This window comes from Kogia breviceps, chromosome 9 (assembly GCF_026419965.1).
Source record: "Kogia breviceps isolate mKogBre1 chromosome 9, mKogBre1 haplotype 1, whole genome shotgun sequence".
Lineage (NCBI taxonomy): Eukaryota > Metazoa > Chordata > Mammalia > Artiodactyla > Physeteridae > Kogia > Kogia breviceps.
The window spans coordinates 22,856,295-22,880,157 of record NC_081318.1 but is presented as its reverse complement, the minus strand read 5'-3'; the positions used below and the strand labels follow the sequence as shown (position 1 = coordinate 22,880,157).

The window sequence follows — 23,863 nt, the reverse complement described above, 5'->3', positions numbered from 1 at the left end:
TGGTATATCCAAGGGAAGCTGGTACTAAGTCATGAGTTGGTCTCAGAGGTACTTTGTTGGAAGCATGCATCTTCTTTATCGTTGTACATTCCCTCCTTACCCGTCTCACCACAGATGACGAGTAAAAAATAATGCATAACAAATAAAACAAACATGGTGAGGAGGAGTGAGCAGGGTGATGAAGAACCCATCTCGCAGCTGAACGGGAATTTCTGAGGTGTCGGATCCTGTGGTTCCTCCCCCCACAACCCTTTTTTTAAAAAATTGTGTTTTATTTTATATTCATCAAATATTTGCTTTCTTCTTAATGTTAGCCAAACACCTTTTTTTTTTTTAAACTTATTGCTCCTAAAGCCTTTCACTATTAATGGTAGGAAAAGCAGGGTTCTATTTCAAACCAAACCTAGATAGGCAAGGTTATGGGAATATAAAGCATCATCAATAGAATATACATTGGTACAATTTTTCCAGAGAGCAGGTTGGCAAAATTTTAAATGTGCATGTCATGCCCTCCAAGTGAGCAAAGATGTATGCTCATGGCATTGTTTACAATAGGAAAATCTGAGAACAGTGTGATTGAATAAATTATAATAGTGATGTTTAGAATTTACATGGAAAGAAGAGCAGTTTAGCCCAAAAAACAGACTAGAAGTGACTGTGCAGTGAAATATTAGACACTAAAAATGATGATTTGCTCCCTATTGCAGTAGAATAATACTGTGGTATATTAAATTAAAAACTAGTTATAAAATAGCATTTCTTATGTACTCTAATTTGAGGGGTTTAGGGCTTTATTTTTGTTTTCTTCTACTTGGGGTGGGGACAGCTAGATTTTCCCCCCCAGGGAATACACGATTGAGTTAATTGATCTCATTTGTTTAAAACTTGCACACAAAACTTACTTGTGTGTGAGTGTGTGTGAAACTTTAGATGGATTTACACCAGCATATTAACAGTGATTATATATGTGTGGTGGCATCATGGGTGATTTTCAGTGTCTTTGTCTAATAAGCATGAATTTCTTTTATAACCATTGAAACCCCAAATTGAATTTTGTAAAGTGTAAGTTTGATGATGTTTCTGCTTTGTTTTGTCCAGTGATTTTTTTTTTTTTTTTTTTGGCGGTACACGGGCCTCTCTCACTGCTGTGGCCTCTCCTGTTGTGGAGCACAGGCTCCGGACGCACAGGCTCAGCGGCCATGGCTCATGGGCCCAGCCGCTCCGCGGCCTGTGGGATCTTCCCGGACCGGGGCATGAACCCGTGTCCCCTGCATCGGCAGGCAGACTCTCAACCATTGCGCCACCAGGGAGGCCCTGTCCAATGATTTTTTAATGTTTCAGTGAAAATGTCAACTCTTTCTCTCTCTCTCTCTCTCTCTCTCTCTCTCTCTCTCATTTTTTTCTTCTGTAGCTACTGTGTATTGGAAGGCACAACACTAAGTTCTTTACAGGAGTATCTCATTTAACCCTTGCTCTCCAGTGAGAAAGAGAGAGAGAGAGAGAGAGAGAGAGAGAGAGAGAGTAATTTCTATTATAGTCAAGGAAGAAGAGCTCAGATATGGTCTGTAGCCATAAAGGACAACGTAAGTTTAAGTGGACACCAATTCTAGAGTTGAAACCATATGGATAATTCATGACTTCCTTGAAGTGATAAAATTCCAGAATTATAAAAGTGCACTGGAATAGCGATGGACTTTGGGTGAACCAGACAGCTCTATTAATCATCTTACCTGCACTGAATGCTATGGAGATGACTAATGTTTATATTGATGACCCTAATTTACAAGTATAATTCCATATACAATCCTAAGATGAGTTCTGAATCATCCAAAGAGAGTAAATTATATTCAATATTGTTCTAAAGTTATGTGTCCTGTTATTTTAATTCTTTACAAATTAGGAAGTTAGCTGGAAGATCTAGCCTTTTTTTTTTTTTTTTTTTGTGATATGTGGGCCTCTCACTGTTATGGCCCCTCCCGTTGCGGAGCACAGGCTCCGGACGCGCAGGCTCAGCGGCCATGGCTCATGGGCCCAGCCGCTCCGCGGCATGTGGGATCTTCCCGGACCGGGGCAAGAACCCGTGTCCCCTGCATCGGCAGGCGGATTCTCAACCACTGCGCCACCAGGGAAGCCCGGAAGATCTAGTCTTTAAATCCATGTTCTACTACATGGTAGCCTTGGTTCTCAGTTTCATCTTATGAAAGTGAGAATAATACCTGCCCTCCTAAATTATGGAGTTGGAGGAAGAAAAAATGAGATGTTATATTGGAAAGTACTTTGAAAACTAAGGAATCACACAAAGGTATTATTACTAATTGTTAATACTAGTTATATATGTTACCTATATTAACTTTTGAATAATCTGAACATACCATTTCTCACCCATTTTTCACTTAGAGAAAGTTAATGAACCTAGATTTATTTATTTATTTATTTTTTGCTCAGCAGTGAAGTGGACAATACAGGTCATAATGTATTAAAAAACTGAGGCATAAAAAGAGGAAGCAACCTGTGAAGCAAGCTAGTGACAAACAAATAGAACTTAGGGTGGAGTTTATATTGGCAGTGCTTTCTTCTGCCTCTCTGTCTCATCCTGCCCCCCATTACTCTCTCTCCCTCTTTTTTTTCAATAAAACTATACTGCCATCATCTCTCAGACTTAGTATCTCTGGTAATCTACACTGGACAGTTACTGTTGTAAAAGAATTTCTTGACTTGCTCCAGCAACTATCAGAATTGTCTTCTGCAACAGGTTGAAGTTACATATAACTTAGTATCTTAAATTCTGTGTGAGCTGAATGTCCTGATTCTTTCAGGAAGAGGCTCTGTAGTTGTGGTTTTTGTTGTGTTTTGCTTGTTGGTTTTTGTTTTTGGTAAAAGTATAATTCTATACGAGTAAACAAAATGTTTACCTGAAAAGCTTCTGTTTTTACTATTATAAATATATTTTGATTCTGAGAAAGTCTTTTTCGGTTTATGTGGTAAAAAAACACATGGCTCTGTAGTATTTTTAGTGAAAAAATGAAAACTTGAATTTCTAGGCACCTTTAAGAAGAATAGTGGCTAGAACTTATCCCATTTCTGTCTGCCTCTTTGTGTAAGAATTGAAGGAGGTTGAGAAAAGGCTTAGGAGAAGAAATCATTAATATGGTATAGATTCTGCAATCCCATTTACAATGAAATAATGAAGTCATCTTTTTCAGAGATTTTGAAAGCCAGGTCAGCAAAATTTTCTTGGATACTTCAGACCAAAGACCAGAGGATGGGCTAAATTGTGCTTCTCAAACTTCAGTGTGCATAGGAATCACCTGAGAGTCTTGTTTGTTTAAATGCAGATTGTGAATCAGTAGGACTGGAATGGGACCTGCGATTCTGCCTTCTAACTTCTAGGTGATGCCAGTGCTGCTGACTCACAGACTACACTTTTTTGGGTTTTTTTTAAACATCTCTATTAGAGTATAATTGCTTTACAATGGTGTGTTAGTTTCTGCTTTATAACAAAGTGAATCAGCTATACATATACATATATCCCCATAACCCCTCCCTCTTGCGTCTCCCTCCAGCCCTCCCTATCCTACCCCTGTAGATGGTTACAGAGCACCGAGCTGATGTCCCTGTGCCATGCGGCTGCTTCCCACTAGCTATCTGTTTTACATTTGGTAGTGTATATATGTCCATGCCACTCTCTCACTTCGTCCCAGCTTACCCTTCCCCCTCCCTGTGTCCTCAAGTCCATTCTCTACGACAGACTACATTTTGAGTTTAAGGACTTGTATTGTTTCTTGTAGAGTCTTTAAGCAATAATTATGATTTTGCTAGTGGAAAATCAGTTATGTTCTTTACCACATTTGAGTCCTATGGGAGTCTCTTGTTCTTGGAAGGTTGTTAATCTTTTTGGACTTTGTGTTAGAAGAAATCCAGGCAAAGAATATAATTATAGAAAAAATATCTCTGGAAAGACCAGTCCGGTATTACTGGTTAAAATCCACTCCTTTTCCCCCTCTCCCTTTCCTCTCCTCCCTTGAACTTATTGCCCTCCTCTTGCTCTCACTGGGGCAATCTTTGTTGCTTTAATACTCCCTTGGAGTGATGATGCAACAGGATAGTAATTCTTCACAAGTTTTCAGGGGAAACCTTCAGAAGCACTCAACACAGCGACTGTTTCTTTGAACGAAATTATTCACAGGGATTGACATATTTTACTTAGAAAATATTCATCAGTTATCAGTTTAGGTTTTTTGAGTATTGTTTTGTTTTGAAAAAGCATAGATCTGGCCTCTTCTACCTAAAGAGTAGAAAATTATGCTAAGTGAAATATACCAAACACAAGGGACAAATATTTTGTGATTCCACTTACATGAGGTATCTAGAATGAGCAAATTCATAAAGAAAAAGTAGAATAGATGTTACCAGGGGTTGGGGGAAGTAGAAATGGGGAACTATTGTTTAATAGGTACAGAGTTTTTGTTTGATGATGAATTAGTTCTGGAAATAGTGGTGATGGTTGTACAGCATTGTGAATGTACTTAGTGCCACTGAATTGTACATTGTAAAATGGTAAATTTCATGTTAAGTATATTTTATGACAATTTTAAAAATTTTTTAAAGAAGAAGGGCTGGATAAAAAGTATTTAAATTAGTTCAGTGGTCCTTAAGCTGGCTGCACAGTAGAACCACCTGGAGAACTTAAAATCCTAGTGCCCAGGCCACACTCCAGACCAATGAAGTCAGAATCTTTGGGGATGAGATATAGGCTTCTGCAGTGTTTAAACTCCCCAGGCAATTCCAGTGTGCAGCCAACTTTGAGAACCACTGTTGTAGATCACATTTCCCAACTGTTTCTCCTACTGTTGTGTCAGAATCTGTGTGCAGAGTAGGCTTTTCTTACTGTCTAAAATGATCAAAAAGTGTTTATGTATATGATGCCATTCCACATTTTGTAAATGTTAGGTAAGCAGGATGAGATTAAGGGAATATAATAGAACACAGCATATTTTGAGAGTAAAATAATTAAGGGGTATATTCAGGAATACCAGGAGAAGGGAGCACGCATATAAATTCCATATTCAGGACAAAACTAGATTAGGGAAAAATAGTTGCATATTATATGAAAGAATATCTAGAACAGATTAATATTTCTTTCAAATTAATAAGAAAAAGATAATTAGAAAAATAAGCAAAGCATTATGAACAGTTGTAAAAAGGAAAAATAATCAGTAAACATATAAAAAGAGTCTCAGCCTCACTAGTAATGAAAATTAAATCATTTCCCTAACATCGGATGAGCCAAAATAAGAAAGCCAGGTAATTAAAAAATGTGAAGGCGACCCCTGGGGCTGCACATGAACCCCCAGGCGCCCTGTGGCCTCGAGGCAGCCAGCAGGCAGGGGTCAGGACCTGCCCCAGCCTAGAGGCTGTGGACAATATACAGGTGACAGAGCTATGCTCTCATTTCCTTTTGGAAGCAAAATGAAGGAAAAACATGAAAACAAATTAAAGATTTAAAGCTTTTTTTTTTTTTTTTTTAACGTGTGAAGGGAGGTCTTGAAATAATGGGTATTGTTCTGTACCATTGGTGGGAATAGGATTGACAAAGTCTTTTAGGAGGACAGTTAGGCAGTATCTATTAAAATGTTAAAATGCATATACACTTTAACCAGCAATTCCACTTTTCTGCTAGAGACATACTCACAGTTGTGTTCAAAGAAGCATGTACAAGCACTGTAAACAACCTAAATGTTTATCAATAGAATGGTTAAATAAAGTGGAAAAATCTATACTGTGGATACTAAGCAACTGTTTCTTTAAAAATGAGATTATTCTAGTTGTACTACTGTGAGAAGATCTCTATGGCAAAATGTTGAGTAGAAAAAGTGAGTTATACTAAAATATGTGAATACGTGTGTTTTCTTTCATCACATAAAACTGCCTTTCCAGCATGTATTTACGTAAATGCATAGTATTTGGCCTGTAAGAAAGGATGTTCATCAAATTGATGCCTCTGGACAGGTGACTAGATTGGGGAAGGGTAGATCAAAAAGAGAGCTTTGACTTTACCTGTGTTATTTAAATTTTTATACAAAAGAGTACAACTAGGATAAGGTAGCAGAAACTGACTAATCTGAGACTCCTTCAAAGAGAAGGTAGAATTTTAAGAGCATTTTGATTAATGGGAGGGAGACAATGTAATGGGTAGATGGGGTGTGGAGATAGAGAAGCAGAAGTGTTGGCTTGAGAGAAGAGGGTCTTCACTGGCTGTCCCTTGAATTCTCTAATTTTATCGTTCCTTCCAAACTTGTTCTTCCCATGTTTCTATGGGAATGTGTTTTATGGGAAAATGTGATTAAGAGAAACCAGTGTTTCTGCAAGCGCTACTAGGGAACATGGGGATATAGGATTGGTGTTTCTAGTAAGGAAAACCACTTTCATTATCTCTATGAACAGAGGTCAGTGGTACAAATAATACCCCAAAATGAGCAAAAAAATCATTTTGCTTTTATTTTCTAATGCCCTTTAAATATCCATTTGAGTATGATTGGGACTGTCAACCTGGAAGTTCATAATTTTAAATTACAGTAATGAAGCCACAGTCTGAAAATTCTTCACTTTTCCTTCCCTGCTACATTGCTGTGTTCCTGTAGGGTATAGAAAACATCACCTTTCAATGTGGTTTGATTTTAGCTACCTTCTCTTTAAATCTGTTACATATTCTCTGATCTCTTCAGTAGATATGGAGTTGGCAAACATTTTAGTTTGAAAGGCCTTTTCTTGGTTACTGAACCTAAATGGACATCTGGAGCCTCAAAATTCCTCATCTTGGGTACACGCAGAGCAAAGAGAGGAAATGGGAGGAGAAGGGTACTTGGGAATATATAAGAATAATGCATTGTTGGACAGCAAAGTAACAAAATTTACAAGTGGAAAATTTCTAGCATAGTAAGAAATATTGTTTCATTTTGGCCAGATTAAAACTTTCAGAGTTTTAGAAAATCTTTTTTTTAAACCATCTGTGGTTTCCACATAATCTTTACTATTGATTGCCACTGGCATGAATTTAATATATTTTTTCTTTGCTGAGTGTGCCCTGGAAGGAGTGGTGTTTTCTACTCTCTGCTGGTTTGAGGTGGGCTTTCTGACCACTCCGGGCACTTGAAGCCCATCTAGAGCCCTAAATTAGAATGAGAGGCCGGGAAAGCTTGTTGCAGCCCAATTAAAGGATAGCCGGAGAGGATAGGCTTTACCTTTGCTGATCCTGTTGATTGTCTCCCCTGCGGATTAAAGACAAACCTTTCTTAACAAGCTCATTGAGTAGCTTGGGTTTCCAAAACTCTCCAGGACCAGTAATTAATCCAACTGGTAATGAGAGCACAGTGCTGAATTCTGGAAAGCAATCATTTAACTCTTTCTGTACCGGACAGCTCATTTCCCCTTATTAATATCCCTTTATTAGCACTAGTTATTTGGGACAGTATGAAAATAGTCTGGTGGAAAATTGCTTCTTTCAGTGAAGTCACATTATCTCTGCACTTAAAAGCAAAGATTGTCCTTCATCTCTAAACTGTACAGGTTTGAAAAGTTAACTTTTGTAGTAGAAAGTGCTTTTTGCCTCTTGTTTGATATAGGGGCAAATTTTGTACAGTTGATAGTACTTTAAAAAGCGAAGATCTGACTCTGAATTGGAACTTATTAATTTCACTCTGGGCCCATTTTTTAACTTAATGAGATTTTTGCCTGTGGAAGTAACCTTCCTTTGTGCAGCTTCCATTTCTCCTGCCTCTCATACTAGCCTCTACTGTCTTCTTCCTGGGACTTTGAAACATTTCCCATCCAGAAATTCTAGCACATAAAACATCTTTTAAAAACTTTCATTTTTTGTTAATTTATGGCCTTATTTCATTATCTCCTCACTCTGCTGGGCATGGATACAAAGAACTCTCCTTTTGGAGACTGCTAATGGGATTAAAAGAAAGGGGAAGACTTACAAAAGTCTGTGGTATGAGTTTATTTTGTTCATGCATCTGAGAAAGCTATTATTTCTTTGTATGAAGAAATGTAAATATTGTGTGTGAGGATTAAGCCTTTTCCTTCTCTGTGTAACTGAGGCTAGAAAAAGTCACTCCCAGGAAGCCAGGATAAAGGGAAAAATGACTTTGAGATGCACTTTCTTAAAATAACTGAAGAAGTGACCTCATGAGCCAGCTGATAGCCTGGGTTTGCAAATGGATACATTTCTATTAACCTGCTGCTTGATGCCACAGAGCCAAATATATAACGGAGTATATAATACCATATCCTGCAGGCAGGAGACTGTCTGGGAGATGGGGGATACTTAGAAAGAGAGGTGAAATGGCAGGCTTGGGACAAGAAATAACGATGTAAGTACTGTCAGCAAGAACTATCTTTATTAGGTAAACATTACTGATTTGGTTTCATGCTTCCCTATTATGTACTAATTTCTGTCATCTTCTGGTAAAATAGTATTTAAATGAGAACACTTGATATTTAAATAGGCTCTTTAATACAAGTTTTGCTGTACTCGTTATCTCATTAATACTTAAGTATTCCCATTTCTATTTTTTTCTTTCTCTATTTTATGGCTACAAGCCCATGTCCTTCGGTGTGACTCATGCTAAAATTGTCCTCTCCTTTTGGTCTTAAGAGACAGTATGAGTGTGTCCTTAGATGAAGGATGCTGCTTATCTCTGGTGCACTATAGACCACCAGGTTCAAAGGAAAGCAGTAGGTCTGAGGAGGAAGATTATAACTTGATAAACTGCTTCTCTTGCCAAAAATCATTGTCAGCAATTGAGAGTATTCACAAAGTAGGCTCCCCTTCTCCCCCAATGTACACACACAGCATGGTGGTCTCTGTGGTTTAACATCTGTCTGGTCTGGATTTGATTTGTAAAATAAATTTGAATGAAATTCATTAAGATCAACACATGCTTCATTACATATATCTATATGTCAGACTCATAGACATTGGGCTATCTTACTAGAATCTTTTTAGAAGAGTTTTAGGGTTATTTTCCCTTTTTGTTAAGTAAAGCCCATTTATTTTCATATATTTTGTGACCAATCATGTTACCAAATTCTCATTGTTTATAGTAGTTTTTTCATTTCATTCTCTGGGGATTTCCAGATACACAGTCATACCATTTACAAATAGTGGTGATTTTATCTGTTCCTCACCTCTTATTTCTCTCATCTAATTGCTCTGATTACTACCTCCAGAACAACATGTTGAAGACATGTTGACTTTGACACCATAAATGCATGGATGTTCTACAAGGGAAATAAGCTATAGCATCAATAGTACTTTAGGGGGCGGAAATCAAAATGGGGGCAGATATTCTTGATCTTATAGGAACAAGTATATGAAATACAGCTTAAGATGTACTTTACCAACATATGTATAATTCTCCATCACCCATGGAGCTATAGTAACCTATGAGAAACAGTCGGTTCTCACAGTCATATTTTGGGACTCTCCACAACCCTCCAGGAAGGCTCTCTGTTTTATAATCTTAGAATTTGTTGGTAATAAAACACAGACATACTAGAGCATGGACTTGAGGATATGGGGAGGGGGAAGGGTAAGCTGTGACGAAGTGAGAGAGTGGCATGGACATATATACACTACCAAACGTAGGGTGGATAGCTAGTGGGAAGCAGCCGCATGGCACAGGCAGATCAGCTAGGTGGTTTGTGACCACCTAGAGGGGTGGGATAGGGAGGGTGGGAGGGAGAAAGATGCAAGAGGGAGGGGATATGGGAACATACGTATATGTATAACTGATTCACTTTGTTGTAAAGCAGAAACTAACACACCATTGTAAAGCAATTATACTCCAATAAAGATGTGAAAAAAAAAAAAAGAAAAAAAAAAAAAACAGAATTTGTTGGGAGGCACAAACACATCCCAGACGTCTTTCATGACTACTGATGACCACACTCTTGTTTTCCAGGCCCAGCTTCGGGCATTTATTCCAGAGATGCTTAAGTACTCCACAGGTCGGGGAAAACCAGGCTGGGGTAAAGAAAGCTGCAAGCCCATCTGGTGGCCTGAAGATATCCCATGGGCAAACGTTCGGAGCGATGTCCGCACAGAAGAGCAAAAGCAGAGGGTGAGGGTTTCTCTGGTTTGAGTTTCCTATTGCTTTTCCATTCTGAATCAACCATGTCATTTTTGTTATTCTACTTCTTATGCTATAAAGTCTAAAAACATTTGTGTAATAGTCAAACCTATCCCCCAAAAGAGGTTTGATATTATCTGATTTATAGCCTTTCCCATTCATCACTCCATCACTGTAAAGACTTGGGATGGGTCTGTGAATTTACACTTCTCTCTACATAGTTGCCTTTTGGAGCAGTTTTAATTTTGTCAGGTGCTTGGAAAAACTAATGAAACTTGAAGTAAAAGATATTAATCACTTTGAAGACTTGAAATGACCTTATTTCTGGTTAGCAAGCATCACTGTTGAAAATATAAAGAGATGTGAAGTGAGTGAAGTCTGCTGATAATGAAACTTACTTTAAAAAAGAAAGACTAAACCAGGTGTCCTCCCTTACTTGTTCTGCATATTCATTTTTTTCAGTTAGCTTTAAAAATCTACTGAGGATCTTAAATAAAGGGACTTGCCTGGTGGTCCAGTGGTTAAGACTCCACACTCCCAATGCAGAGGGCCCGGGTTCGATCCCTGGTCAGGGAACTAGGTCCCTCATGCTGCAACTAAGAGCCCACATGCCACAACTGAAGATCCCACATGCTGCAACAAAGATCCCACGTGCCGCAACAGCAGACCCGGCACAGCCAAATAAATAAATAAATATTTTTAAAAATCTTAAATAATATTCTTGACGAAAAGAGTAACCTTCTTCTGTGAGAAGTTTAACAGTTGGCCTCAGGAAAACCCAAAAGTTAAACCAGACTTTGATCAGGAAGGAAACCAGTGTGAAATTGTTGGTACTTGGTGCTGAATTTCTTTATGTCCAAATCGGTCTGTGGGAAATAATCCTGAGAGAGTTACTCCATACAAGTTTGGTTTGGTTTGATAAATAAGCAGCTGCTTATTCCACAGTAGAACTGAATAACCAACATTCTTTGTGACTTAATGTGCTTTTCTGGTCTTTTGATGACAGGTTTCATGGACCCAGGCACTACGGACCATAGTTAAAAACTGTTATAAACAGCATGGGCGGGAGGACCTTTTGTATGCTTTTGAAGATCAGCAAACACAAACACAGGCCACAACCACACACAGTATAGCCCATCTTGTACCATCACAGACCGTAGTCCAGACCTTTAGTAACCCTGATGGCACTGTCTCGCTTATCCAGGTGAGTAAACCTTCTGGTTACCAGATTGTGATTTCTGAGGCAGATCAGTGGGCACCTCACCTCAGAGTGGAGAAAGGTGTCTTTTTTTTTTTTTTAAACTTATTTAATTAATTTATTTATTTTTGGCTGCGTTGGGTCTTCATTGCTGTGTGCTGGCTTTCTCTAGTTGCAGCGAGCAAGGGCTACTCTTCATTGTGGCGCGTGGACTTCTCATTGCGGTGGCTTCTCTTGTTGCGGAGCATGGGCTCTAGGCGCGCGGGCTTCAGTAGTTGTGGCACGTGGGCTCAGTAGTTGTCGCTCACATGCTCTAGAGTGCAGGCTCAGTAGTTGTGGCTTGTGGGCTCTAGAGCTCAGGCTCAGTAGTTGTGGCGCACAGGCTTAGTTGCTCCGCGGCATGTGGGATCTTCCCAGACCAGGGCTCAAACCCATGTCCCCTGCATTGGCAGGCGGATTCTTAACCACTGCGCCACCAGGGAAGCCTGAGAAAGTTGTCTTTATATAAATTCTTGTGTGAATTTTATACAGCTCCCCAAGATCTTCCTACCTGAACTCGATTTTTTGAATAATATTTTAAATTGTTTGCATTTTGCTAAATACAAAGCTGTAGATAGCGTTTCTAGACATTTCCAAATCAAAGCAGTGTAAAAATGGCTTCTTTTTTTTTTTACCATTTCCCTCTCTCAGTGGCCAGGAAATATTCCTTCTGAATTACCACTTCTGAGGTGAAACACAATTTGTTGGTAGATAAAGGGAGCGTCTAAAATTCAGATTGAAGTGAGAGTAGAAAGTTGGTTGACTGACACTGGGCACCAATGATGATGAAACATGATGGTTTCTCATAGTGACTTACATGGTTGAAGTAAAACTCTGAAACTCATGTTAGTGTCTGAGATGTGATTTTAGTAATTCATTTCATATTACAAGGCATATTAATCATTACCTCTGCTGAATTGGGGATTATATGAATCTTAACTTCTGAGTAAAGGAGAGGTTGAAGCATCCATCCACTGACACATCACTTTCCATGTTTTTTCTTTAGGTTGGTACAGGGGCAACAGTAGCCACATTGGCTGATGCTTCAGAATTGCCAACCACAGTCACGGTTGCCCAAGTGAATTATTCTGCTGTGGCTGATGGAGAGGTAAGAAAGGATTCTGTCTGTTTCCACTTAAATACTTAAATGTATAGGTGAGGGAGAGGGAGGGTCCAGAAGATGAAGAGACTGTAAGTAGCCTACACGTCTGTAGCATTGTTTTTTTTTTTTTTTTTTTTTTTGTGGTACATGGGCCTCTCACTGTTGTGGCCTCTCCCGTTGCGGAGCACAGGCTCCGGATGCGCAGGCTCATGCGCAGGCTCAGCGGCCATGGCTCACGGGTCCAGCCGCCCCGCGGCATGTGGGATCTTCCCGGACCGGGGCACGAACCCGTGTCCCCTGCATCAGCAGGCGGATTCTCAACCGCTGCGCCACCAGGGAAGCCCTGTAGCATTGTTTTATTTAAACCGTTTAAGACATCGCACCATGTCAGTTTTGCGAAGTAGCTTACTCTGTGTATGTTAATTATAACAGTTGAAATTTATGGATCCTTATGAACTTACAATTGCATATTTGTAACATAGGATTTAGTACTTTTATGCTGTGAATCCCAAAGAATTTAATCTTTGGACTTTATGAAAAAATTAGATCATTAAAACTAAAGCTGAAAAAAAAAAAAAACTAAAGCTGACTAAAACATTCTTTGAAAGGATATATATATTTGTAAATCAGTAGACATGATTTATTGCATTTTAAATGAGCCTTTGAAAAGACTTCACAAGAAAATCCTTTCCTGGGAATTCCCTGGAGGCCCAGTGGTTAGGACAAGGCCACAGTGCTTTCACTGCTATGGCCTGAGTTCAATCCCTGGTCAGGGAACTAAGATCCCACAGGCTGCGTGGCACGGCCAGAAAGAAAAAAAAAAAAAGAGCAGGAAAATCCTTCCCTGTCAAAACTGAGATAATTATGGGATGTTAACTTAAAGGAAGGTAGTTAACCTTTATTGACACTCGGTAAACTAAGCACTCCTCAACCTTAGGAAGTATAGGTTCTGTTATCATCTTTTCTTTATACATGAAGAAACTGAAAGGTTAGGTGACTTGCCCAAAGGCATAGTGTAAGTGTTTAAGCTGGGTAACGCATTTAGAAAAAAATGTTTTCTAAGATCTGAGCCATCAGTGAAGTTCAGGAAAGGGTTCGTTAAGTCACTGTGGACTTTTCACCTAAAGGTTATACTTCTGAAATTTGAAAAATAGCCAACAAATGTCAAAGAACAATATCAGAAATAAAGCTAAAAATATTATCTCACCCTTGTTCAAAACCATGGAATATTTCCACTCAGAACACCACAAAGTCACTATCATTTGTGCATCTCAGGAAGGGGAGAGAACTGATACAGGGTCTTGGCTAGCAAGGTGAAGAGAAATACAGCAGGCTCCTGTCAGCCAGCATGTGTTGAGCCCCCCACTGTGTTGCAGTTGAGGTGTTAGATGTATAGAGTTGATTTACACAGGAGCCCTGTTCTCAGGGAGCGAGAAGTGTCTACATAAATGAACTGTGGTTCCTGCTGTCAGAGAGGCTGTAAAGTGGTCTGTAGCTTCAGGAGAGAGTGTTTCCAGTGAGGGAGGCTGGGAGGGTTTGGGGCAGGAGCTACCCTTTGCTTTTCCAGTATAGAAAGGTAGAAGTCAACAGATTTACTTTTAAAAGTATATAAACATCATGAAAGAGAATGGATTAGCTGAGGGGAAAATTCGTCAGTCCCCAAACACTAAAACTAGAGGACAGACACTCCTTGAAGTGTGAAAGAGGTAGCAAAGACAGTGGTGGGTACATTTATGGGATTTGCTACTTTTTGACTTAGTCAAAGTTATTTACGGTATCTCCCTACTGAATGTTTCCTGGGTACTCTTTTAAAGAAAGTAACTTTGAGCTGCTTAAGCACTTCTCTAGAGACTAATTCTTTGAAACCTATTTTACAGAATAACTTCACACAACCAATGTATCCAAAAGTTCATGGAGAATATGAAGGATACAAAAATCTTAGTCACATATCTATGGCTTTTCCAGCACAGTGACTTCGTTTTAAAGTCATCTGTGTGGAAGTATGTGAATGACATATACAAATAACCTGTTGGTTAATACCCAGATTCAGTCAGATTAAAAAAATTCTAACCCTTCCCACACTTAAAATGAAACAAAAATATGAAGAAAAGAAGCATAGGTTATCTCAAAAAGTGGCAAAATTGTTTTAGATTCTATAGTTTGCTTCTATGTGCCTTCTGATTAGATGTTGACATGGTTGTCAGCATCTTAGTTTTGAGCCATGAGGACTGTGATTAGTCAGAATATCTCACTGACTTGGGACAGATAAGACCATATCAAGCCAACAAAGCACTGCATCAGGTGACTCAGTAGAAACATCCTACTGCCTGTATGTAGCATTGTTTCTGCAAGGAACAGAAAGTTATTTACAAAAATAAACAATACCTATACTTCTGGAAGTTTTAAGGTTATTTTGTTATCCTAGCCTTGCCAGTGAGAGCTCTTACATTAGATCATACTGCATTTAACATCCAGTTAGTTGCAATTGGTTACATTTATAAGAAGGACCTTCTGTGGGCCTGTCTCTTCTGGTAATAAAATGGTCTCCCAACTCTGAGTACTCTGTGTGCTGAGAATATCGAATAATTTAAGTAGTTACAAAGAAACCAAAAGAATCTCTAACGTAATGCAACTTAAAACTAATTAGGGACACAGAACAAATTACATAAACATTTAGAAATGAATATGAAAGAATTTCAAAATAATATGAAATAAACTATATATGTTGATTTCAAAATACAGAATTGCCATTTTAATGGCATATTTACAAATACAAATGGATTTGAGAATTTATTCTGTGGTAAGACCACCAATTGGTATGGGTGATATTAATTGCATTATGTGTCAGAAAAATTGACATTTGAAAGAGAAATGATATCTGATAATAGTAAGACATGTGCTTCTGTTAGAAGAAGAAACAGAAGAAACCAAAGTACAGAGACATTAGAGACATGAATTTTAAACTGAACCATCAACACATGTAACAGTTTTGAAGGAGCATAGCTTATTTTAGGTGGGTTTTTTAAAATATCAATTTAGGAATATCAATTTATTTGAAATATAGGTATGCTGAAGAGCAAGTAGGGAAATCTGAATAAAGGAACATGTTCTTCATCTACCCATTAAGTAAATGCTTTCTGAGCCCTGTGCCAGACACTATGTATACTATAGGTAGAGGAAAGTAAAGACCATTCTTGCTCTTAAGGAGCACACAGGTAGGTGGTAGAGAAAAACACGTCAGAGAAAATGGCAGTCAGATAAGGATTTAGTAGAAGCAAGCCCAGGGTACTGTGGAACACAGAGGAGAGGTCCTGAGCCTTGACTATAGGGAGTTGTCTTGGCTCTAATCTCACCTGAACTCAGGCTAGAGGGGTGAACAGGAAGCAAAGGATGGGAGTTGTGTTCCTCTCTTAAAGGGAGCATCACATGCAGTGCATCACAGTGTGAAAGTGTGGAAAAGCCAAGGTGGTTCACGGTAGCCAGTGGGACAAGGATAGCCACAGTTTGAAGGGCCTCACTGTAGTGGGTCTCTCTCAGAAAAGCACAGAAGCTAACTGTACATCCTCTGAATATCTTTCCCTTCTAGAGTTTGTGGCCTTTCCCTGGGACATGGTGACATCCAGGCATAGATAACCACACAGTGGCTCCCAAAAGATGGAAAGGGAGCCCAGCAAGAGCTCAAGCAAACACAACTCTAAAGCACTGAGACTCAAGAATAGGAAATTCCAAAGAAGCGTTAACACCTAAGCTGATTTATTTATTACCTGTCATTACTCTGAATAGAAATCTCTTCATCTGCTTCTTCCCACTTCTCCACCCTTTACCACCATCCATTAATCTTTTGTGCCACAAATTTAACTTCCTTAAAGTATACTGTGTATGGCAACATTCTAATACCATTTTCACCACAGACATAGCTGTAACCAAATGTATATGTATTAAGTTGCTGCCGTAGAGTATGAGTACTTGGGAGAGCTGTACTAGGCCATGCTCAGCAATGGGAAGGGCAGAAATACAGAGGGGCAGATCTGGAAAGAGGAAAATGCTACAGGGCTGGCCAGCTTCAGCTGATGTTCTGAGTGGAATCATCGACCATCTCTGGATTGGCAGTGTAACTCGCCATCTGAAGTGGCATTGTTTGCAGTGATGCTCATTGGAATAATGAGATCAAAGAGATAATACCTTAAGAAGCAAGAGTTTCGTGAATTCCTGAGTGGGTAACTTTGCAGCTCTACAGGAAGGAAGTAGGGTATCTGGCTCTTAATGTTGGGCCCTGAAGGTTTGCTGGCACAGCCCACTGTCTGTAAGAACTCAGGGCAAATACTAATGTAGCTCAAAGGAATGTCTCATTCTCTGGGGAGCTTTTAACAAACATTTGGAGGAGCACTATGATAATCTAAGTATAGCAATAGAGCCAAAACGGGAGGCATTTTATTTTATTTTATTTTAAGTTTTGTTTATTTATTTTATTTTTGGCTGTGTTGTGTCTTCATTGCTGTGCATGGATTTTCTCTAGTTGCGGTGGGCAGAGCCACTCTTTGTTGTGCTACATGGGTTTCTCATTGCGGTGGCTTCTCTTGCTTTGGAGCACGGGCTCTAGGCACGTGGGCTTCAGTAGTTGTGACACGTGGGCTCAGTATTGTGGCTCGCGGGCTCAAGAGCGCAGGCTCAGTAGTTGTGGGGCATGGGCTTAGTTGCTCTGCGTCATGTGGGATCTTCCCGGACCAGGGCTCGAACCTGTGTCCCCTGCATTGGCTGGCGGATTCTTTTTTTTTAGTCCCGTTGCAGAGCACAGGCTCCAGACATGCAGGCCCAGTGGCCATGGCTCACGGGCCTAGCTGCTCCATGGCATGTGGGATCTTGCTGGACCGGGGCACGAACCCACGTCCCCTGCATCGGCAGGTGGACTCTCAGCCACTGCGCCACCAGGGAAGCCCTGGCTGGCAGATTCTTAACCATTGCGCCACCAGGGAAGTCCTGCGGGAGGCATTTTAAGTATCTGTGTCTCCTAGAGCTTGTGACACTTTCTTTGGGACACAGTAACATGAAGGCACAATTTTACCACTCACTGGGCCCCAGAAAGAGCTCCAGTAAACACAGCTAACATCCTGAGACCTGAGTCTGTAGAAATAGTATACCTAAGCTGCTTGATTTATCACCTACCGTATTTTAGAACTGCTTTCACTGCCCCTGTTGCTTTTTGGTTTTGGGTAGAGGGGTGGGGGCCGGGGGTGAGGGGATACTTAACCAGTATTTATTGAGCAAAATGGACTGAAGTAGCTAGATTCAGGTATCCAGGACTGAAAAAAAATCTCTAAATGGCAAAGCATTGTACTAAAATAAGTGGTTCTCAACCCGGGGCAACCCCTATACCCCTCAGAGAGGACATTTGGCAATGTCTGGAGATATTTTTGATTATCATGACTGGGGAGGATATATTAGCATCTACCGGGTAGAAACCAAGGATGCTGCTAAACGTCCTACAATCCACAGGACAGACCTCACAACAAATAATTATTTAACCCAAAATGTTAATTAGTGCTATGGTTGAGAAACCCTGTTCTAGATCTAGAAAAGGTGAATTCTAATCTACTCTATATAACCAGATAGTATGGGGTTTTTTTGTTTGTTTTATTGCTTGTTTCATTTCTTCATAATTCCTCCCCAGTAAAAGAAAAGCAGGTTTTTTGCTACATTAAAAAAATTGTATACTGAATTTGGCAGTTTCCATCAAAAATAAAAATACAAAATAATTTTGATATATAATTCCACTTCTAGGAATTTACTCAATAAGTAGACTCACATAAACTATACAAAGTAGTGTATAAGGATATTCATCACAGTACTGTTTTTAATAGCAAAACACTGGAAACTACTTAAATGCCCATTAAAAGATGGCTGGTTAAGTAAATCATGGTGTATCCATATAATATAATGCTATGCAGCCATTATGAATCATGAATGAGTGAAGCAGTTAGATACATTCCAAAATAAAATCATTTCAGAGCTGTATTGTTTATGAAAAAAGCAAGGTACAAGAAGCATGTAGCATGTACTGCCATTTTTCTTGAGTGTGTCTATGTGTAAATATGCTCACATATCAAGAGAATATCCCTGCAAAGATAATGAGAACTAGAGAAATAGGTAACAGCAGTGGCCTTTGGGTAAAGGGTCTAGAGTACTGGCATTATATTCCCTTTGGTACAGTTTGAATTTTTTTAGAATTATACTTATGGTTTATTCAGAAACTTTAATTTTAGAATAGGTACTATATTGATATGACTCAGATATTTCAAAAATTATGTAAATGGATGCAGTGGAATATCTTCTTTCTGCCTTCTATTCAACCTATTCCCACAACTCCTCCCTCTGCACACACTGAGGAAAATATTTTCAATGGTTTCTTTTGTGTCCTTCTAGAATTTCTTTATGCAAATATAAGCAAATTCAAATATATATTCTAATATCCCCCTTTTTAACACCAAAGATATGCTAAAAACCCTGTTCTGTACGTTGTAATTCATGTTAATTTAAAAGTATGTATGTATTTGGCTGAGCACGTAGCAGTTTTTTAGAAAAATGACTTTTAAAAATCATAATCCTTTTGTGAGTTTGATTTTTTAACTATCATGTCCTTTTCTGCCTCAGGTGGAACAAAATTGGGCCACGTTACAGGGAGGTGAGATGACCATCCAGACGACACAAGCATCAGAGGCTACCCAGGCGGTGGCATCATTGGCAGAGGCTGCAGTGGCAGCTTCTCAGGAGATGCAACAGGGAGCCACAGTCACCATGGCACTCAACAGGTGGAGGCAGGGGTGGGCGATAAAAGAGGAGGGCGAATCTGTCCCTGTATACAGATGTAAAGAGAAATGTTGTACCTCACTTTGTCACAATTGGCATTTGGAACTTAATACTCTTAGCCCATAGGATACTGTTAAGTTGTTTTATAATCAGCCCTCACCTACTGCATTCCCATCCTGTCCCATCCTCAGCAACCAGTCCAGCCTGACTTCCAGCTCAAGCCTTCTGGTCAAGGGACATGGGTCCCTTTTGCTTTATCCTATTCTGTGCTCCTTAACAGACCAAAAGCAGCAAGATGTAAGTACTTTGTGTTTTTAAAGGGACCAAAGGATGTAATAAAAAATCAAGAAGCTTCAGGATTGGTTTTCCTTTTACCCTACTAAGAAACTGCTTTTTGTTATGGGTATTAATCCATGTTTTAGCTGATCAGGAGCTGACTTTACTGACTTTTCAGGAAATTTGTTTCCCTTGCTTATCAGTGACTTCGAAATAAAATAAGTTTTGGATTATTGGGAAAAACTGAATTTTTTTTCTTCAGATATGTTTAAGAAGGATACTGCAGAATGGAATACTCTAGTAAGAGGTAATTTCCCAGACTAAATTGTTTTGTTCCGTGCTTGGTTCCTTCTGTTCGTTGTTGACAGAAAAAAATCATCCCCGTATTCTTCTTCTTGTTGTTCATTGCTTACACAATTTTATTTTCAATGGACCCAGACATTTTAACTAATGGTTAAGAGTGTGTGCTTTGAAGCCAGGCTACTTGGGTTTGAATCCCAGCTCTGTCACTTACTAGCTGTTTGACCTTGGGTGATTTACTTGAGCTCAATGCCAAGGCTTTCCTCTATGTAAAATGGGGGTAAAAACAGTGCCTACTTTGTAGGGGTGCTGTAAGAATGGGAAAAGTCAATGCATGTGAGATCCTTAGGCCAGTGCCCAACATATGGTAAGGTTGCTGTTAACATTATGTGCAGCAACTGTTAGCCTCAAATAGTCTTTGAACTCTTGCGACATGCCAGCACTCTACTAGATAAGGCTGTAAATAAGAAATGCTCTAAGATATAATGTCTGCCTTAAAAGAAATCATACTGTGAATGGGGAGATTGATTTAAGTAAAACACTTAGCAAACATTACTCAGAGTGTAATTTACTGTCCAAGTGTATGGTGTAGACTATGAACATAGTAGGAATTCAGTGTAAGGGGATCACTTCGTCCAAAATATAAAAATCAGGTGAAGTTTAGATTGGCTGTGGTAGACACTAGAAAGCCTTGATAAGCTTATGTACAGAAGATTTCCATCAGGCTGTATAGTATAGTGGCTGAGAAGAGGGATCTGAGGTCGTATAGATTCCGGTTTGAATCCTACCTCTGCCACTTAGTTGCCATTCGATCTTGAGAAATTTAAACCCTGAGCATTAGTCTCATCATCATTATAATAAGGATAATTTTCATCATGTAGAATCATAAAGATTCAATGAAATGATGTATATAAAACTCATCAAAGTGTCTGGCCTGTAATTGGCATTTCAGGAATTATACTTATTATCATTTAACTTACATTTTAAGATTTGTCTACTTACAATTATTTATAGTGAGAAGAGATTAGAAATAGAAGGCCAGTTAAGAAGAGGCAGTCCAGGTATGACTTGTCAAAGGCATGGAAACTAGTAGTAAGAGTGGAGATATCAAGTGACTGATTTTGAAGGAAGTATGGTCAGGACTTGGTGGTTGATCAGGTATAAAAAACTGAAACATAACACAAACACTTGTTCTTCCAGAGTTACCAGTGAGTCCCTGAGTGACCTGGGATAGAAACTTTTTTCTTAGCCCATTGAACCATATCACTTTTCAGTAACATGAAAGTCTTATTTGATTCCTTAAACTTTGACTCAATCCTACTTGTACCTTTGAGAGAGGACACACAGATAAACTTCCTGAAAGCTATGGCCAGAGTGAGACCCTCCTTCCTTTTGGTCCGGTAACCCCTCACTGTAGCATGGGGTCTAAAAGGCCACCATCAAAGACCAGAAAAACTTCATTTCATCGAGCCAGCACCTTTGCTATTTCAGTGAAGTGGGAGTGTCCTGGGAACCCTGTACATAGTGGAAAACATGAGGCACATTCTGGCTCCCTTTAGTGTAAGGACCAGGGCTTATTTCTAAAGGCAAGGAGGGTAATGGTTTCCCCTGAGGGCTTGTTAACAAACTCACATGCAACTGAGGTGGCTACAGTGTTTACTCCAAAGGAAGGAGAATACAGTTCACTGTGGCATGTAGGAGGAGTAAAGAGATGTTGAAATCTGTTTGCAATCAGTTCAACACCCCATGAGTGTTGGGGGATGGTGTGTTGCAGCCTGTGCTGGGGGTGAAGAAACCAAGCCTGGCAGTGAAGAATAGACTATAACAGGCTACTAGGGGAACATCATGGGCTTCCAATTCCAAGAGCGGTAACCCACTGTCTAACATCAGGAGGATTGGACTTAAGACACAAGCCCTTTGTGTTTGCTTCTCTATGGGATGAGACCCATTCCCAGCCTCTCCAAAGAATTCGTTGCTGGAAGTCATCTTAGTGAAAAGTACACGGCAAATCTGGTCTTTGTTCCTGTGGTAACAAAATGATTTCCTGGAGCTGCTCCCTTCCAGTCTCTCTTTTTCAGGTGCAGATGGAACAAGCATGGTTCTCTAACAATCACCTGCACCTCTGCTGCACTGTAAACAGCAGATGTGGGTGCAGAGCAAAGAGAGAGAGGCAGGCTGCATGGAGTGGCAGCTGGAGAACAAGAAGGCAGAGGGACTCTCTCAGCTGTTGAGGGGCAAGGGGAGCAGGACAGGGGCAGGACAGACCTTTTTTTTAACCATGCTGTTAAAAGAACTTTGTATAGCAAGTTAGAATGAGGGCCCTGGGCTCAGACAACCTGTAGCCCACCCTCCATACCCAAAAGGGGTATGGAGAAATTGTCATTTAACAATATGGAAGCTAGTTAATTTTAATTATTTTCAAAATACAGAATAAATTAACACTTTTAGGAAGGAGATGGAGAGAGAATCAAAGTGAACAAATGAAAAGCAGAACGTCACAGCTCAAAAAAAAAGACCTGTTCACCCTGAACAACCAGACAGGAAAGGAAGTGAAATCATCATTTGCTTGTTTCAATACAGTGATTAATTTGAAGTTTCAGGTTGTTGGTTAAGTTGTCCTAGACTTAGACATTCCCTCTTACACAAGTCCTGCAAAGCCAGTACAGTCCTTGCACATAGAGATAGATACATGATAAATATTGGTAGACTGAATCTACATTTGCCCTGGTAGAAATTTATGCGATGTTGTTGACAAGAAGACAGTTTTTACTGAGTGTCGACTGTGTGTAGTGCTGTGACTCAGTGCTGTGGGGAAACAAATGCTCAAGAAAGTTAGAGTTGCTGTTCTTTTGCTGTGAAGAGACTTTGCTTAAAAAAAAGAAATGAATCATATTTTTAAAGAAAAATTTACTCTTACCTTTTTTTTTTTTTTTTTTTTAAAGAACAGAACTAGAAACCAGTTTTTATTTATTTTTATTTATTTTGCGGTACGCGGGCCTCTCACCGCTGTGGCCTCTCCCGCTGCGGGGCACAGGCTCCGGACGCGCAGGCTCAGCGGCCACGGCTCACGGGCCCAGCCGCTCCGCGGCACGTGGGATCTTCCCAGACCGGGGCACGAACCCGCGTCCCCTGCATCGGCAGGCGGACTCTCAACCACTGCGCCACCAGGGAAGCCCTACTCTTACCATTTTTTAAATGAAAATATTGACTTAAAATTAGAGACCTTGCTAAAATAAAACATGGCTTTAATATATGAACTTGTATTTATTTGTCCAGTAACATGGGATGGACAACCTAGATCAGAAATCCTCTCTGGAAATAGAGGATGGGGACTATGCAACTGCCTCTTTGTCCTATAGGTGAAGGTTGGACACTTGCAGATAAAACGTTGACAGGAAAAAAAGGGGGGGGGTTGTTAGAAACTTCTCATTTGTAACTCTGGTTTGGAAATGACTTTTGTCGAAAAATTGCTAAGTGGTAGCTTAGAGACATATTGGTCCCTACTCACCTTTTAAGTGAAGGTAACCTTTTTCTCGCAGTACAGTTTGATCACTTCCCATGAAGTCTAGTGGTTAGAATAGATTTGGGAATGATAGTCTGCTGACCACAGGCAGCACCATTGTCTTTTGCACCATGTAAAAGATCCATCCATTGCTGCTTTGCCCCTGGCCCCTGAACAGGGCATGCAGTAACTAACCTCACCGACGTGTGGACCTGTCATCCCTGTCGGACCCCTCATCCCTGGCATCCCAGATTGCTTTAGTTGTTGCTGCTTCACAGCTTTTCTTCCAGCATAACATATTTTAGAAAGGTACTAAAGAAAATGACTTCAAATATTTAGAGCTTCAGACATTATAAAATGGGTATGACTGGATACAGGAACTCTTCCAGGTCAGGGCTTGGGTGGCTGCTCTCCCCCTCATAGCCTGTGAAATTTCACACTGCAAGCATGTATCCAAGAGTGGCAGGACATCACCTTTGATGGTCACAGAAATAAGATTATTGTAG

General features: G+C 39.8%; 1 protein-coding gene across 15 annotated transcripts in view; it reads left to right on the top strand.

Annotated features, from left to right (window-relative positions):
• Positions 1 to 23,863, top strand: part of NRF1 (nuclear respiratory factor 1) — a 127,963-nt gene that overhangs the window by 72,721 nt on the left and 31,379 nt on the right. For all 15 annotated transcript variants that reach the window (XM_059074449.2, XM_059074448.2, XM_059074454.2 and 12 more), the window contains 4 exons: positions 9,969 to 10,127; positions 11,143 to 11,340; positions 12,380 to 12,481; positions 19,124 to 19,281. In XM_059074449.2, coding sequence (XP_058930432.1) covers positions 9,969 to 10,127; positions 11,143 to 11,340; positions 12,380 to 12,481; positions 19,124 to 19,281 — 617 coding nt within the window. The remainder of the gene's footprint in view (positions 1 to 9,968; positions 10,128 to 11,142; positions 11,341 to 12,379; positions 12,482 to 19,123; positions 19,282 to 23,863) is intronic.